This window comes from Saimiri boliviensis, chromosome 21 (genome assembly GCF_048565385.1).
Source record: "Saimiri boliviensis isolate mSaiBol1 chromosome 21, mSaiBol1.pri, whole genome shotgun sequence".
Lineage (NCBI taxonomy): Eukaryota > Metazoa > Chordata > Mammalia > Primates > Cebidae > Saimiri > Saimiri boliviensis.
In genome coordinates, this window is record NC_133469.1 from 12,801,655 (window position 1) to 12,817,841 (window position 16,187).

General features: G+C 48.8%; 1 protein-coding gene across 2 annotated transcripts; it reads right to left on the minus strand.

The window, feature by feature from the left end:
- Window positions 1-48: 48 nt before the first annotated feature.
- KDELR3 (KDEL endoplasmic reticulum protein retention receptor 3) lies at window positions 49-15,702 on the minus strand. Of its 2 annotated transcripts, none has more exons than XM_003932867.4 (5): window positions 15,436-15,702; window positions 8,492-8,592; window positions 4,718-4,876; window positions 3,176-3,428; window positions 49-1,892 (listed from the first exon to the last, which is right to left on the minus strand). In XM_003932867.4, the coding sequence occupies exons 1-5, from the start codon at window positions 15,524-15,526 to the stop codon at window positions 1,852-1,854; spliced, it is 645 nt and encodes a 214-aa protein (XP_003932916.1). In that variant the 5' UTR covers window positions 15,527-15,702; the 3' UTR covers window positions 49-1,851. The 2 variants fall into 2 exon arrangements, with proteins under 2 accessions (XP_003932916.1, XP_074247134.1); XM_074391033.1 differs by lacking the exon at window positions 15,436-15,702 and adding an exon at window positions 14,044-14,119.
- Between the last annotated feature and the right edge of the window lie 485 nt (window positions 15,703-16,187).

Consider the following 16,187-nt stretch of genomic DNA (forward strand, 5'->3'; position numbering starts at 1 on the left):
CGGCTAAGGCCTGAATGCTTGCTGATTTGTAAGACCTAAATACTTGAGGTTTTCGTCACTGTTTTCATTTTAAAATTCTTTAGGGAGAGAGGGATGGTTTCTGAGGGCTTCTGAAAGTATGATTTAATGTGCAACATACAGGTAGGTTGTCAGCATAAGCTGAAATATATGCATGTAAAAACTGACATCTTTATTTTAATTTTCCGCTTTCTTCTTTCTTAACTTCTCTTTTTGCCCTCCCCTCCCAATCTTACAGAAGTTGAGGCCAAGGGAGGATGGTAGGCACAGAAGAAACATGGCAAACTGCTCTGTGCTTTCACACCAAAGTGTTTCACCCCAAATTCGTGTAAGCACTGGCCAGTCTGTTAGGGGCATTGTTTTCTACAACCAAACTGGGTTTTGTTTTGTTTTTCCTCTTTCTTTAAACATAGAGGTTCCACCACAAGGGATGCCCTACTCTCTTGCAGCTCTTGAAAGCATCTGTTTGAGGGAAAGGTCTCTGGGCAAGCAAGAGGGTTATTTGGATTGCTTGCTTCCCTTTTTCCACCTGGGACATGGTAATCATAAAATAACAGTAAATTCCAAACCTCAAAAGCTATTAAGGCCTGAGCACAGCTGAAATCTAGCAGAGTTTAACTCTTCTGCCTCCATGTCTGTCACTCATAATTCAGGTTCTGCTGTTGGCTTCAGAACATGAGCAGAAGAATCATTTTAATGCTAGTTACTGCATTCATGGTTGAAACTCAACTTAGGGAAAGGGTTTCAATGTATTAAGCAATGGGCTGCTTCTCCCCAATTCTCCCTAACAATTCGTTGTGTGGACTTCTCATCTAAAAGGTTAGTGGCTTTTGCTTGGGATCAGTGCTCTATTCATGTTCCTGCTGGTCTCCAAACATTCCTGTTGCATTAAGACTTGAAAGATTTGTAGATGTGTGATGTCAGGCACAGGATGCTGAAAGCTATGTTACTACTCTTAGTATGTAAATTGTCCTTTTGATACCATCTTGTTTTCTTTTTGTAGGTATAAATAAAAACACTGTTGACAATAAGGTGTGAGCTTTTATTGCTTAAAAATTTTCTGAATAGTAGACATCTTAAAACAGTTTTTATTTGTTTCAAGACAAAGGTTGGGGATGTTGGATTGACTCATCACCTTAGCACCACCTAAAACTGAAAGGAAGTGAGATTGACTGAGCTTAATACAAGAATTCGAGTTGACATCTTAGCAGGATACCTTGTAGGTAAGGGCTTGGGTATATCTCTGTTCATTATTAGTAAGACAGTGATTTGGTTTGAAAAAAAGTGAAAGGTGGGGCACAAAACTACTCCAGCCAAACCTGGTAAATTTGGTTTGCTTCTGGCCTGAAGGCAGTGTGGAAATGAAATAACAGTTTCACACTTAAAACTAGATGTCATTTTTGTATTTTGACCACCTAAATTGGGTCATCTAGCTGGAAAGTGGAAGTTCACAAGAGCCTACTCTAATACTTCAGCTGCTCTTTAGTTGGGACATTCTTTAACAGAGGAGGGACATCATTCCAGATTGGGGTTGACTTCTCATGAGTCTTGTCGTTCGGCCTTAGAGAGCAATCATTTATTTGATCCATTTCATTGGTAAGGTCTGTTGCAGTTATTTTGAGGCACCATACTTGTGCAGTTGGCCCAGGTTTTTTATGACCTCATAATGGGTCTTTAAGGGCCATCTGGGGTGGGATGATCAGGCTTTGCTGAAATCCACACTAAGCATTTTTCTAGTTATTTGATCCCAAGTTAATGGTAAGTTACCAAGGAGAATGTTCAGTTTCCTTCATGTGCTTGTTAAATTAAGGCGTCTACCATCTCTGAGGGTCCTCAAATTGGCATTGGAAGACTTAACTTCTTTCCCTTAAGGACTGGAAGAAAATGGAGATGAAATTAGAATTTACCATCTGATGAAAGGACTGCTTTATTCTGTGCATAATCTCAGTATCTTAATTACCAGCTCACAGTTATATGTCATTGTTAAAGGGGGAATCTTCATCTCCGGTTGACTGTGGACTTCCTGATCCCCATTTTGGTTACTGATGCCCCTCCCTCCACTGTAAACTTAGCAGTTGGCCTCAGTTTGTCTATTGTACCTCTCATGCAATCTATCAACAGTCCCTCTAAAGTCCCAGCACTTGTGTCCACATCTCTCCACCTAGAGCCTTTTTCTTGAACAACTTCAACTGCCCCATAGCTAGTCACTGTACTCTGCTTTTTACCCTACATAGCAGCTCATGGGTTGGGTTTTTAAATGACCTTGGCAATCATAATAGTGCAAACCCATTACCCTGACCTATGAGATGCTGTGTCAAGCTTATCCAACCCATGGCCCAGGATGGCTTTGTGGCCCAACATAAATTTGTAAACTTTCTTAAAACTGAGGTTTTTGCGATTTTTTTTTTTTTTTTTTTTGAAACGGAGTTTCGCTCTTGTTACCCAGGCTGGAGTGCAATGGCGCGATCTCGGCTCACCGCAACCTCCGCCTCCTGGGTTCAGGCAATTCTCCTGCCTCAGCCTCCTGAGTAGCTGGGATTACAGGCACGTGCCACCATGCCCAGCTAATTTTTTGTATTTTTAGTAGAGACGGGGTTTCACCATGTTGACCAGGATGGTCTTGATCTCTTGACCTCGTGATCCACCCGCCTCGGCCTCCCAAAGTGTTGGGATTACAGGCTTGAGCCACCGCGCCCGGCCCGCAATTTTTTTTTTAAAGCTAATAAGCTATCAGTGTATTTTGTGTGGCCCAAGACAATTCTTCCAGTGTGGGCCAGGGAAGCCAAAAGGTTGGATACCCTCAGCTATGTGAACTGGTCTTGGTTGACCTGTTATCTCCAGGTTTATAGATTTTGACCCCACTAGCCTTTTTGTCCACCTCACCAAGCTGGTTGTTGCTTTGGGGCTTGTAGTAAGTTCTGGAATGTTTTTCACTATTAACCAAATATTCTGTCAAATGTCATCTCACAGCTGACTTGCACAGTACACATAACCTATTGGTTTGCAGTTTTTATGGCATTTGTCTTCTTGCATTAGAACACAAGCACCGTAAATGGCAGAGACTCTGTTCACCTCTGTATCTGCCAGAATGCTTAGTGAATGGATGAGTAACTCTTTAGGCCAGTGCCAGCATCATTGCTGTTAACCCAGTACCTACCTTTGGTCACATACAGGTAGAAGAAGTCACAGTAGAAGATGGTTTGTACTACTCCAGACACCACTGCGATTTGGTCATAGAAATTCTCAGTCTGGTACCGTCTGATCCAGTTAGCCAGGTAGAGTGCCCGGTACAGACCCAGAAAGAACAGGTAGTGAGTAGTAATAGTTTCAGCCTCTCCAGTCTTGCTGATCATGAAGAGCTGGGGCAGAATAGCCACTGATTCCAGGTAGATAGAGAAAGTCCAGAGGATCTGAGCCAAAGAGAGAGTAGCCAGCTACTGAACAAAACTAGAAGGGACCTATTTTCTTAAAATGTAATTTCTAAAACAATGGCTTGCTGGGGAACGTACAGTAAGGGGGAAAAAGGTACTCAATGAAAATTAGATTTTAATCAGTGTAGCCTTCCATCTCTACTAGGTAAATATAAGGTTTTTCTTTATAATTTTTGAAAGATTGTGCAGTACACTGCTTTTTTTCACAGTGTAGCATGAGCATTTCTATAGAAAACTATTTTCATTATTTTTTTAAAGATGGGATTTCACCTTGTTGGTCAGCAGGCTGGTCTTGAACTCCTGACCTCAGGTGATCCGCCCACCTTGGCCTCCAAAGTGCTTGGATTACAGGCGTGAGCCACCACACCTGGCCTTCTTAAAATTATTTTTTAAAGGCAAGGTCTTGCTCGGTCATCCAGGCTGGAGTGCAGTGGCATGATCACAGCTTGCTGCATGCAGCCTTGACCTCCTGGGCTTAAGCGATCTTTCCATCTCACCTTCCCGAGTAGCTGGGACTACAGGCATGCAAACCCGGCCAAAAACAATTTTTAAATGTTAGTTTTAGAGTATAAAATCATAACCAAAGCCACAGTTTCTTAAAATGTAGTCATGTTGCCAGGTGTAGTGGCTCACCTGTAATCCCAGCACTTTGGGAGGCCAAGGCAGATGGATCACTTGAGGTTAGGAGTTGGACGCTAGCCTGGCCAACATGGTGAAACTACAAAAATTACCTGGGTGTGGTGGCACGTGTCTGTAGTCCCAACTACTCAGGAAGCCGAGACACAAGAATCACTTGAACCCAAGAGGAGGTTGCAGTGAGCCGAAATCATGCCACTGCACTCCAGCTTAGGGGACAGAGCAAGACTCCGTATCAAAGAAAAAAAAAAGAAAAGTCTTGTCCATAAACACCAGCATCAGAATCTCCCAAGATGCTTGTTGCCTGCAGATTCATGGGCCACAGTCCAGACTTACTGAGTTAAAATTTCTGGGCCCAGACTGTGCTCCAGGTATTTGCTAATCATCTATTGAACAGAAGGTCAGAAGGTCTCAACAGCCAGAAATAGGGCTGTGATGCCTGCTTGGTTTACGGACATCATGACTATTTAGCTGTGCCCATTTTCAAGTAAAGCATTGTAAATAGCTTGTCAATTTCTTCTAAACTTAAAACTGAAGAATACATGAGTCAAGGTCACAGTTGTAAGCAGAAGGCAAGCCCAGGGTCTAGGCTTAATTCCCTTTGAGAATTGATACTCAGTCCCTTCCCTTACCTCCAGCGGAGTGAAACTGTAGTTCTCAAGGAAGGAAAGGCCAATGACTGGGACGAGAAGAAACTCCAGGCGGAATGTGTCATTCTCACTGTCAAAAGTTTTACGAAATTTCCCATATATCATGTACACTGTGACATAGGCACAGAGTAGAAAAACCACCTAAAAAGGGAGAGAGACATGGGAATCTATGAAGTCATTTCCCGGCCTGTTTACTAGGCTCCAAGCCTACCAAACCTAAGGAGCAGTGTTCTGCCGTAACGTAACATGAAGAGGTTAAATGTGTTTGCAATTTCTCTTGGGTCCAATGGCCTAGAATTTAAAGTTAATGACCCTTTCATTAAATAATTCCATGCTTCTAACTGGGACTGATGGTGCTACCATGAAGAGTCAAAGGTGCCCTGGTCGTCCCCTCCATTTGTGGAGCATTAGGGAAAACAGGATTAGTCTATATTTCAGGGGATTTACCAGTGGCATTCCAGGGCTCTGGAATTGAAACAATTTTAAAACAATTTCCTGGATATGCATCAGTGACTTCAGAGCATTCTTCCACAAGGACTAGTGTCTTTTTCTTTCTTTTCTTTTCTTTTTGAGAAGGAGTTTCACTCTTGTTGCCCAGACTGGAGTGCAATGGCATGATCTTGGCTCACTGCAACCTCCACCTCCTAGGTTCAAGTGATTCTCCTGTCTCAGCCTCCTGAGAGCTGGCATTACAGGCATGTGCCACCACACCTAGCTAATTTTTGTATTTTTAGTAGAGACAGGGTTTCACCATGCTGGTTAGGCTGGTCTCAAACTCCTGACCTCAGGTGATCCTCCCACCTCGGCCTCCCAAACTGCTGGGATTACAGGCGTGAGCCACCACATCCAGCCTTTTGTTGTTGTTGTTTTTGTTGCCCAGGCTGACCTCAAACTCCTGGGGTCAAGTGATCCTCCTGCTTCAGCCTGCCAAGTAGCTGGGACTACTTACGTGCCTGCTAACATCCCTTGAATTAACTGACCATTGCTCCTTCAGAAAAGTTCTCCTTCTAATCATAGTAGCTATCCTCTAGCATATAATGATTTCATTTTGATATGGCCGCCAACCTTACAGTCCTGCAGTTTTCAAGAGTGTGCATCAAAACACAGATGCTGCCTCTTCCCTTGCCTCAAGAGCTTTTGATTTCATAGGTCTAGATAGGCCTGAGAGTTTGTATGTTTTGTTTTGTTTTGTTTTGTCTTGTTTTGTTTTTGAGACAGAGTCTCACCCTTGTTGCCCAGGCTAGAGTGCAGTGTCTCAATCTTGGCTCTGCAACCTCTGCCTCCCGGGTTCAAGTGATTCTCCTGCCTCAGCCTCCTACCAAGTAGATGGGATTACAGGCACCTGCCACCATGCCTGTTTAATGTTTTGTATTTTTCATAGAGACAGGGTTTCGCAGTGCTAGCCAGGATGGTCTCAATCTTCTGACCTCATGATCTACCTGCCTCGGCCTCCCAAAGTGCTGGGATTACAGGCGTGAGCCACCGCACCTGACCTGAGACTTCAATTTTCTTTTCTTCCTTCCTTTTTTTTTTTTTTTTTGAGAGTTCGTATTTCTAACAAGTTCCCAGGTGACGCTGATGCTGCCTGAATGGGACCACACTGGCCTAGAGCACTCCTATTTGTACTTTAAGACTGGAATTGTTTCCTCAAGACAGTCTTTTCTCACTCAAATGAGGGGCACACTGCTGCCATAGCTCCATATGTTCATTTTATCCCATGATCACATGCTCTGTAAATGTCTCTGTACAAGTCTGTCTCCCACTCCTCAAGAGAGGACTCCATGGCAGGGTCTACCTCTTAATCTCCAGCTCCTAACTCAGTGCCTGGCACAAAACATATAAGTGAATGAGATGATCACTTTTTCATTTGATAAATGTAAAAACTAGCCTCTTTGAGCTTCCTAGACCTCATTCAGCTATGCCAAGGGCTGAGTCTGCTGTCTCTGCCAGGAATCCCCAAGGCTGACTTGGGCTGAGAAATGAACTTAAGCAGGTGATGTTTGATCCATGTGTGAATAGAAGCAGATGGTGATTTCCAGTCCTCAGATTCAAGTTCACTAAATCTGAATGACTCCAGCACCCCACAAGTAACAGCAGCCTCCATTCTACCAACTAGTAACAAGATGCCTGAAATCTCAAAGGGATGTCTCTGATATGGAGGAGAAAGACAACTCACTTGGTTAAATATTTTCTAGGTGCTGTGTGTTATCTCATGTAATTTTCTCAATAGCCCTGCAAGATAGAATTCCCCTCGTGGAACCCTTCTTCCTTAGAAATAAGACTCCTAGCTGGGCACCGTGGCTCATGCCAGTAATCCCATCACTTTGGGAGGCCGAGGCGGGAGGATCCTTTTAAGCCAAGAGTTCGAGACTAGCCTGGCCAACATGGCAGACCGCTGGCTCTACTAAAAATACAAAAATTGGCCAGGTGTGGTGGCTCACCACTGACACTTCGGGAGGCTGAAGTGGGCAGATCATGGTATCAGGAGTTTGAGACCAGCCTGACCAACATGGAGAAACCCTGTCTCTACTAAAAATACGAAAATTAGCCAGGCGTGGTGGTGCGTGCCTGTAATCCCAGCTACTTAGGAAGCTGAGGCAGAAGAATCACTTGAACCTGGGAGTCAGGGGCTGCAGTGAGCCAAGATCGCACCACCGCACTCCAACCTAGTGACAGAGAGAGACATCGTCTAAAAAAAAGACTCCTAGCTGGGCATGGTAATTCAAGAACTTTGGGACTGGGAGTCTGACACAGGCAGATCGCTTGAGCCCAGGGATTTGAGACGAGCCTGGGCAACATGGCAAAACGTTGTCTCTATTAAAAATACCAAAAACTGGCCGGGCACGGTGGCTCAAGCCTGTAATACCAGCACTTTGGGAGGCCGAGGCGGGTGGATCACGAGGTCAAGAGATCGAGACATCCTAGTCAACATGGTGAAACCCCGTCTCTACTAAAAATACAAAAAATTAGCTGGGTATGATGGCGCGTGCCTGTAATCCCAGCTACTCAGGAGGCTGAGGCAGGAGAATTGCCTGAACCCAGGAGGCGGAGGTTGTGGTGAGCTGAGATCGCACCATTGCACTCCAGCCTGGGTAACAAGAGCGAAACTCCGTCTCGAAAAAAAATATATATATACACATATATATATATATGGCAGACTTTTTTTTACATTGACATTTTTTAAATTATTTATTTTTTAGATGGAGTTTTGCTCTTGTTGCCCAGGCTGGAGTGCGATGGTGTGATCTTGGCTCACTGCAACCTCTACCTCCCAGGCTCAAGTGATTCTCCTGCCTCAGCCTCTCAAGTAGCTGGGATTACAAGTGCCTGCCAGCATGCCCGGCTAATTTTTTTGTATTTTTAGTAGAGATGGGGTTTCTCCATGTTGATCAGGCTGATCTCGAACTCCCGACCTCAGGTGATCCACCCTCCACAGCCTCCCAAAGTGCTGGGATTACAGGCATGAGCCACCACGCCTGGCCTACATTTACATTTATTATCTCATTTAATGTTCCCAACCAGACCGTCTGAGCTAAGTACAGGTATTGGCCTCATTTTTACATGAGGACATCGACATGCAAAGAGACCAGAGGCCTTGCCCAAGACAGGTCTTGCAGCCACTAAACAGCAAAGTCAGGATTTGAACCCAGGTTGGCCTGGCTCCACAGGCTGAATTTCCAAGCAGGCAAACTCACAGTTTGTGGGGGCTTGATGACACCCCCCCAGACTCCCGCTGACCGTCACCCCACCCCTCACCTTCATTACTGTGTTGTAGATAGAGATGAAGTTGGTGAACAGGTCCAGGTACCTGGTGGTGAAGACGAGAGCAAACAGAATCTGGCTCTTCCCAGAGATGCCTGTGGCCAAGGGTAGACAGGAGACAATGAGCCTAAGCCTGCCCACCCTCAAGAAAGTGCACAGCTTGCAGCTTGGGAGGCCTCCAGAGTGTCCATTCCCACTCAGCGAAGACCTCCTGTCCCGGGCACGGTCACTCCCTAAGGGCCAGGAAGCTCACCATTCCCATCAGATCACTTGAGTCATTGTTCCTCTCATTAAGCTGTAATCTGTCTCCCAGTCTCCAAATAAAGACACGAACACCGAGTTCCCAGTCCCCCTGCGTGTGCCTGCCTGGGCTCTTGCTCTGGGGAGGATGTCGGGGGTGGTGTGAGTCGGGCTTGGTGGGGGGTGTTGAGGCTCTCTTCACTCCACCCCCAGAGTTCCACTGACAAGGCCCAAAGCTCAGTCTTAGGGAGAACAACTCACTGACTTTACAAGGTGTTGATTCACCAAGGAGACCGGAGCAGGCAGAGGAAGCCTCAGGGCTGGTGGGGGGTGCATTCTATTTCATTTTTCAAAGTGTAAGACTTAAAAAGCCTTTTTTCTTTTTCTTTTGAGACGGAGTCTTACTCTGTCACCCAGGCTGAACCACAGTGGCGTGATCTCAGCTCACCACAACCTCCGCCTCCCAGGTTCAAGTGATTCTCCTGCCTCAGCCTCCTGAGTAGCTGGGATTATAGGCACCTGCCCCCATGCCCGGCTAATTTTTGAATTTTTAGTAGAGTTGGGGGTTTGCCAGGTTGGCCATGGCTGGTCTTGAACTCCTGACCCCAGATCATCTGCCTGCCTTGGCCTCCCAAAGTGCTGGGATTACACGCATGACCCTGTAATGCACCCAGCCAAAAAGCCTTTTTTCTAGTTATAAAATGTATGCCTAAATTTACTCTTTGCAATACAAAAATCAGACAATATAAAAGATGGAAAGACAAAAATATCCCAAAGCCCCAGCGTTCATCCTTCCAGATCTTTGTGAACATGTACACACATGACATCTGTGTGTACACACATGGTGCACATGGATGCATTGAGGTGACAAAAATGGGTTCATACTTGCCATGCTATTTCTTCCTTTTTTATTTTTTCTTTTTAGAGACCCGGTCTTACTCTGTCTCCCAGGCTGGGGTCCAGTGGTGCAATCATAGCTCACTGCAGCCTCGATCTCCTGGACTCAAACAATCCTCCTACCTCAGCCTCCAGAGTAGCTGGGAACTACAGACACAAACCATCAGCCCGGATTTTTTTTTTTTTTTTTTTTTTTTTTTTTTTTTTTTTTTGTAGAGACAGAGTCTCACTATGTTGCTCAGCCTGGTCTCAAACTCTTGGGCCCAAGTGATCCTCCTACCTTGTTCTCTCAGGGTTGGGATTACAGGTTTGAGCCACTGCGCCCAGCCTTCATGCTGTTTCTTGACCTGCTTTGGTCTCTTTCTTTTTTTAACTTTTTATTTTGAAAGAATGTTAAATTTACAGCAGAGTTGTAAAGACAGTATGAAGAGCGCACATATATCCAGCTTCCTCTAATGTTAACATTGTATTTAAGGTGAGTACTCTATCAAAACAAAGAAATTGACATCAGTAGAGCACTGTTAACTGAACTCCAGGCTTTATTCTGATTTCACTGGTTTTCCCACAGCTGCCCTTTTTCCATTCCTGGATTCCATCCAGGAATCCATGGTGCACTTTGTTGTCATGCTCCTTACTGTTTTTGGCCACTTTTTTTTGAGATAGAAACTTACTCTATCACCCAGGCTGGAGTGCAGTGGCACAATCTCAGCTCACTTCAACCTCTACCTCCCAGGTTCAAGTGAGTCTCCTGCCTCAGCCTCTGGAGTAGCTGGGATTACAGGCACACGTCATTAGCCTGTAATTAAAAACACACCATGCCCGGCTAATTTTTGCACCTTTAGGAGAGATGGGTTTTCACCTTGTTGGCCAGGCTGGTCTAGAAGTCCTGACCTCAAGTGATCTGCCCGCCTCAGCCTCCCGAAGTGCTGGGATTTCAGGTGTCAGCCACCGTGCCCATCAAGTAGTCTTGGTTATCAGATGGAAGAAACAGTGTATCTAGGATTTGGTTTAACCCGTGGTTTCAGGCATCCACTGGTGGTCTTGGAACTTATCCTCCATCGATAAGGGGAACTACTGTGTTGTCTGATTCAGGGTCTGTTCCACTGTACCCTCTGAACTGTGCCTTCCCTAACCACTTCTCTGGTTCCAGACATTTGAGGATGGGAGAACTTTAAAAAAACTGTTTGTGTGTGAGACAGGGTCTCTGTTACCCAGGCTGGAGTGCAGTGACATGATCACAGATCACTGCAGTCTCAACCTCCCCAGGCTCAGGTGATCCTCCCACCTTGGCATCCTGAGTAGCTGGGACTACAGGCACGTACCACCACGCTCGGCTCATTTTTATATTTTTTCTGGAGACAAGGTTTTGCTGTGTTGCCCAGGTTGGTCTCAAATTCCTAGGCTCAAGTGATCCTTCTGCCTCGGCTTCCCGAAGTGCTGGGATTACAGGCGTGAGCCACTGCACCCATCCTGGGGGAACATTTTTAATGAGGAAGGAAGAATACCCCTGAAGTCCCTACCATTCTGAAGAACGTGCTGGCCTTAGGGCGAGCCTGGGTCTCACAATTCCTCACCTGCCAAATGGCCTTCATGAAGAGCAGCAGGACTGAAGTGAGGAATACATAGGGCTCAGTGAGAACCTGAGTCCCTCCTTGGGGTCTGGCATGAGCGCATTTGCACTTGCTGGGGTGAGTGTGACAGTGGGGCTGGTAGTGGGTGATGAACCCCACTGGGGGAGGCCATACTGACCTGAGGCCAGTTCTGGGATGGCCTGATGTTCATCTTACTGAGCCCACACACAGACTTTGCCAGAGAAGCCCTCAGCCCCACGTAGGATGGTCTGGGAGGTGGCCCTGGTCGGGGACGTCTGGCCACCCACTGGGCCTTCCCCTGTTCCTCTCTTCTCTTCATCCTCAGCCTGCCAGACCCCCAGGTTTCACTCACATTTTCCTTAGCACTTTGGGAACCCTGGTGATTTTCTTTCTTTTTTTTTTTTTTTTTTTTTTGTTTTTGAGACGGAGTCTCACTCTGTGGCCAGGCTGGAGTGCAGTGGCTCGATCTCAGCTCACTGAGATCTCCGCCTCCCAGGTTCAAGCAATTCTCCTGCCTCAGCCTCCCGAGTAGCTGGGACTACAGACATGCGTCACCACGCCCAGCTAATTTTTGTATTTTCAGTAGAGACGGGGTTTCACCATGTTGGCCAGGCTGGTCTTGATCTCTTGACCTTGTAATCTGCCTGCCTTGGTCTCCCAAAGTACTGGGATTACAAGTGTGAGCCACTGCGCCTGGCGTTTTTGTTTGTTTGTTTGTTTGTTTGTTTCTGTTTTTTTGTTTGTTTGTTTGTTTGTTTTTGAGACAGAGTTTCGCTCTTGTTGCCCAGGGTAGAGTGCAATGGCGAGATCTTGGCTCACTGCAACCTCTGCCTCCCAGATTTAAGTGATTCTCCTGCCTCAGCCCTCTGAGTAGCTGGGATTATAGGCACCGCCACTATACGCAGCTAATTTTTTTGTATTTTCTTTCTTTCTTTTTTTTTTTTTTTTTTGAGACGGAGTTTCGCTCTTGTTACCCAGGCTGGAGTGCAATGGCGCGATCTCGGCTCACCGCAACCTCCGCCTCCTGGGTTCAGGCAATTCTCCTGTCTCAGCCTCCTGAGTAGCTGGGATTACAGGCACGTGCCACCATGCCCAGCTAATTTTTTGTATTTTTAGTAGAGACGGGGTTTCACCATGTTGACCAGGATGGTCTCGATCTCTTGACCTCGTGATCCACCCGTCTCGGCCTCCCAAAGTGCTGGGATTACAGGCTTGAACCACCGTGCCCGGCCCTGTATTTTCAATAGAGACAGTGTTTCACCATGTTGATCAGGCTAGTCTCGAACTCCTGACTTCAGGTGATCCACCCATCACAGCCTCCCAAACTACTGAGATTACAGGCATGAGCCACCATGCCCAGCCCCCTGCTGATCTTGAGCACAATCACTTTTACACTTTTGAAAACAATGAATCATTTCCACCAAAGGAAGCTGCACATGGAGACCCAGGACACATAGGACAATGTGAGCCTGGACTGGCCGGAGTCCCTTCGGGGTTCACTGAGCACAGGGGGGGCCCACTGCCAGGGGCAGCCCTCACTCCCACTTGACAAACGGGAAAACCGAGGCCCAGGGTCACACAGCGAGTCAAGGGAGGAGCGAGAGTGAAGCCCAAGTCTCTGGTCTTTGGGGCTGGGTCTGCTGAGGTCACCCCAGGCCCTGCCTCCATCCAGGCACCTCACCTCTGACTTCTCTCTGCGCGCACACAGGCCCATCTCTGCCACCCAGCTGCCCTTTTTCTGATCCCACAGTACTCACTATGACCCCTAACAAACCATGTCATTTGCCCAGTTTCCTATGACTATTGTTTATTGATGGCTTCCTACCACTAGAAAGTCAGCTCCACCACTTGGCCGGGCTTGGTGGCTTACACCTGTAACTGGAGCCCAGGAGTTTGAAACCAGCCTGGCTAATATGGCGAAACCCCATATCTACTAAAAATAGAAAAATTAGCTGAGTGTGGCGGTGGGTGTTTGTAATCCCAGCTACTCGGGAGGCTGAGGCAGGAGAATAGATTGAACCCAGGATGTGGCGATTTCAGTGAGTTGAGATTGGGCCACAGCACTCTAGCCTAGGGGATAGAGCAAAACTCTGTCGAAAGAAAGAAAGAGAAAGAGAGAGAGAGAGAGGAAGGAAGAAAGAGAAAGAAAAAGAAAAGAAAGAAAGAAAGTTGGGCACAGTGGCTCACACCTGTATTTTCAGCACTTTTGGGAGGTCTAGGCGGGCAAATCACTTGAGGCCAGGAGTTTGAGATCAGCCTGGTCAACATAGTGAAACCCTGTATCTACTAAAAATCCAAAAACTAGCTGAGTATGATGGCACACACCTGTAGTCCCAGTTAGTTGGAGGCTCAGGCAGGAGAATTGCTTGAACCTGGGAGGCGGAGGTTGCAGTGAGCCAAGATCATGCCACAGCACTTCAGCTTTGGGGACAAAGTGAAACTCTGTCTCAAAAAAAAAAAAAAAGTCAGCTCCACCGGGGCTGGGCCTCTGATGTCCGGCCTGCATTCCGGGTGCCCAGCAGTGTTTGGCAGGTGCCCAGCAGTGTTTGGCAGACAGCGGTCCAGGTAACAGCATCCCTTCTTCTTTTTTTTTTTTTTTTTTTGAAACAGAGTCTCGCTCTGTTGCCCAGGCTGAAATGCAGTGGTGCAATCTCTGCTCACTGCAACCTCCGGCTCCTAGGTTCAAGTAATTCTCCTGTCTCAGCCTCCCAAGTAGCTGGGATTACAGGCACACGGCACCACGTCCAGTTAATTTTTGTATTTTTAGTAGAGATGGGGGTTTCACCATTTTGGTCAGGCTGGTCTCAAACTCCTCACCTTGTGATCCGCCAGCCTCGGCCTCCCAAAGTGGTAGGATTACAGACGTGAGCCACTGCATCTGGCCCAACAGTGTTCCCTCTTGGTCATTCTGTTCAGGGCCCTCTGCAAAAGTGCAGGGACAGGTCGGAGCTGATGCTGCTCCCGATCCCCCCACCCAGCATTCCCAGCCACCTTCCCTGAGGAAGAACCTGAAGAGACACACCACCTTTCTCTCCCGAGAGCCCAAACCCAAACCGCCTCCAGGCCTAGAACCACTCTCTCCGCTTGACCCCACCCTGCCAAACCTGCCCCTGCTCTCTGTGCCTTCTCTCCCAAAGCTTCCAAAGCGACCTGCTTCAGGCCCCTTCCAGTCCCCTCCCCTGCTCCCAAACCGTGATGGGCTCCCCAGTCCCCACTCCCTGGCCTGACAGAAAAAGCCCTTTCACATCTGGACCACCCTCCCTCCTGGGCTCATCTCCCTCCAGACCACCCCGAATCTGGCTGCCCACCCTTCCAGGGGCATGCCCCGTGCTTGGTGACTTCCGTGTCTCTGCGTTCCCGGAGCCCTCCACAGCACACGCTTGCTGGGTTGACACCTGCCCATCCTCCAGGACCAGCCCCGACCTGCTCCTTGCACCGGACCTTCGGGGCCCACTCTCTGTCTCCTCAGCCCCCCAGGAGCCTGAGCTCATGCCTGCATCCGCACACCCAGTGCCAGGTACAGGGTAAGCACCACCAGGACACCGGTGGACAAAGATGGCTGCGGGAGACGCTCGCAGCTTTTGGTGGCTCTGGATCTGTTTGGTGATCAGGAGTTCCAGCCTCAAAGCTTCTCCAAACCCCCAGCAGGGCAGCCAGAATGCAAACAGGGGCCTCCTTCAGCCCTCCCCGGGGTTCCATTCAGCAGCAGCTCCATGCCCACCTATGGTGCCCTCCTGCCACATCACAGCCACCAGTGCCCCACCTGCTGGCCAGGGAGGGACGAGGGCTCAGTTTAGGGGGTGAGGTGGGGTCTGGGAAGGCGCAGGGAGGAGAAGACCTTGAGAACCAGGGGCACTTCCTGTGTGCACACCCCTTTCTCCTCTCAAGTGAGAGTGGAGGAAACAATGGGTGTAACTGTGGGGAGGGAGGGGTCTTCACCTCCCTCATGTCCCCCCTCTTCCAACCAGCAGTGACACTGCCAAAATGAGGGGTCGTCAGTGAAGGCACAAACCCACCCTCCTCCCATCATCCCGAGGAGTCTTCCTCCTTTGATTTTATACAACCTTACTTTGTTTCTGGAAGTGGAGCTCTGCAAAGTTTCAAGGACCCCCGCCCTGAGCAGACCCGGTGGAGCGCCCTGCCTGGCACCCAGGGACATGAGGCTGGCCGGAGAGGGGGTCCCGCACCTCCCTGCCCGGCGCCCCTCACCCGTGCAGCACTTGGACCTCCAGATCTTCCCCAGCAGCAAGATCATGGCCAGGAGGTGGCTCAGGTCGCCGAGGATTCGGAACACGTTCATGGTCCGGCCCGTCGGTCGCAGGCCCGCGCCCAGCAAACTTCAAGGAAACTTTCTGGCGGGCAGGGCGGCTGCCACGTCCCTGGTCCCGGTCTCTCGGTGCCCCAGGGCCCGGCCTGTGCCTCCCAGCTCCGTGCTCTCACCCGCCGCGCCGCCGCCCGCGCACTCTTGGCCGGGCGGTGACGTGGCCAGGGCGGCAGCCGGCGCAGGGTGGGGAGCCAGGAAGCGGCGCGGCCTGGAGATCCCGCCTCTCGCCCATCCCAGCGCCTGGCTCCCGGGCTGGGCGGCCGGGCCCGGCCACGTGGGTGGGGGTCTTCTGGTCGGCGCCCGGCTGCCGCTGTGCGCCGAGTGCCCGCCACGACCCATGCTGCCCACTCCCCAAGTGTCCTGGGCCTTCCCTCCGCAGAAACCAGAGGCCTGCCACCGAGCCCCTGCCTCTGCCTCAGTTTCCTCATCTGTACACAGACCTCATAACACTGGTGCCAGCGCTTGGCAGGAGCCAGCACGTGGAAGCACCCTGTAGGGCCGCCTGCTATTGTCCTCATTCTCCCTGAGCTGCAGCTCCCTCCTTGGGATGGGGAGGGGGAAGAGCCAGAAGCAGACTTCCCACCTTTGCCTGTTAACTTGGATGTCCACACCATTGGAACCTGACCTTGCTGCAGGT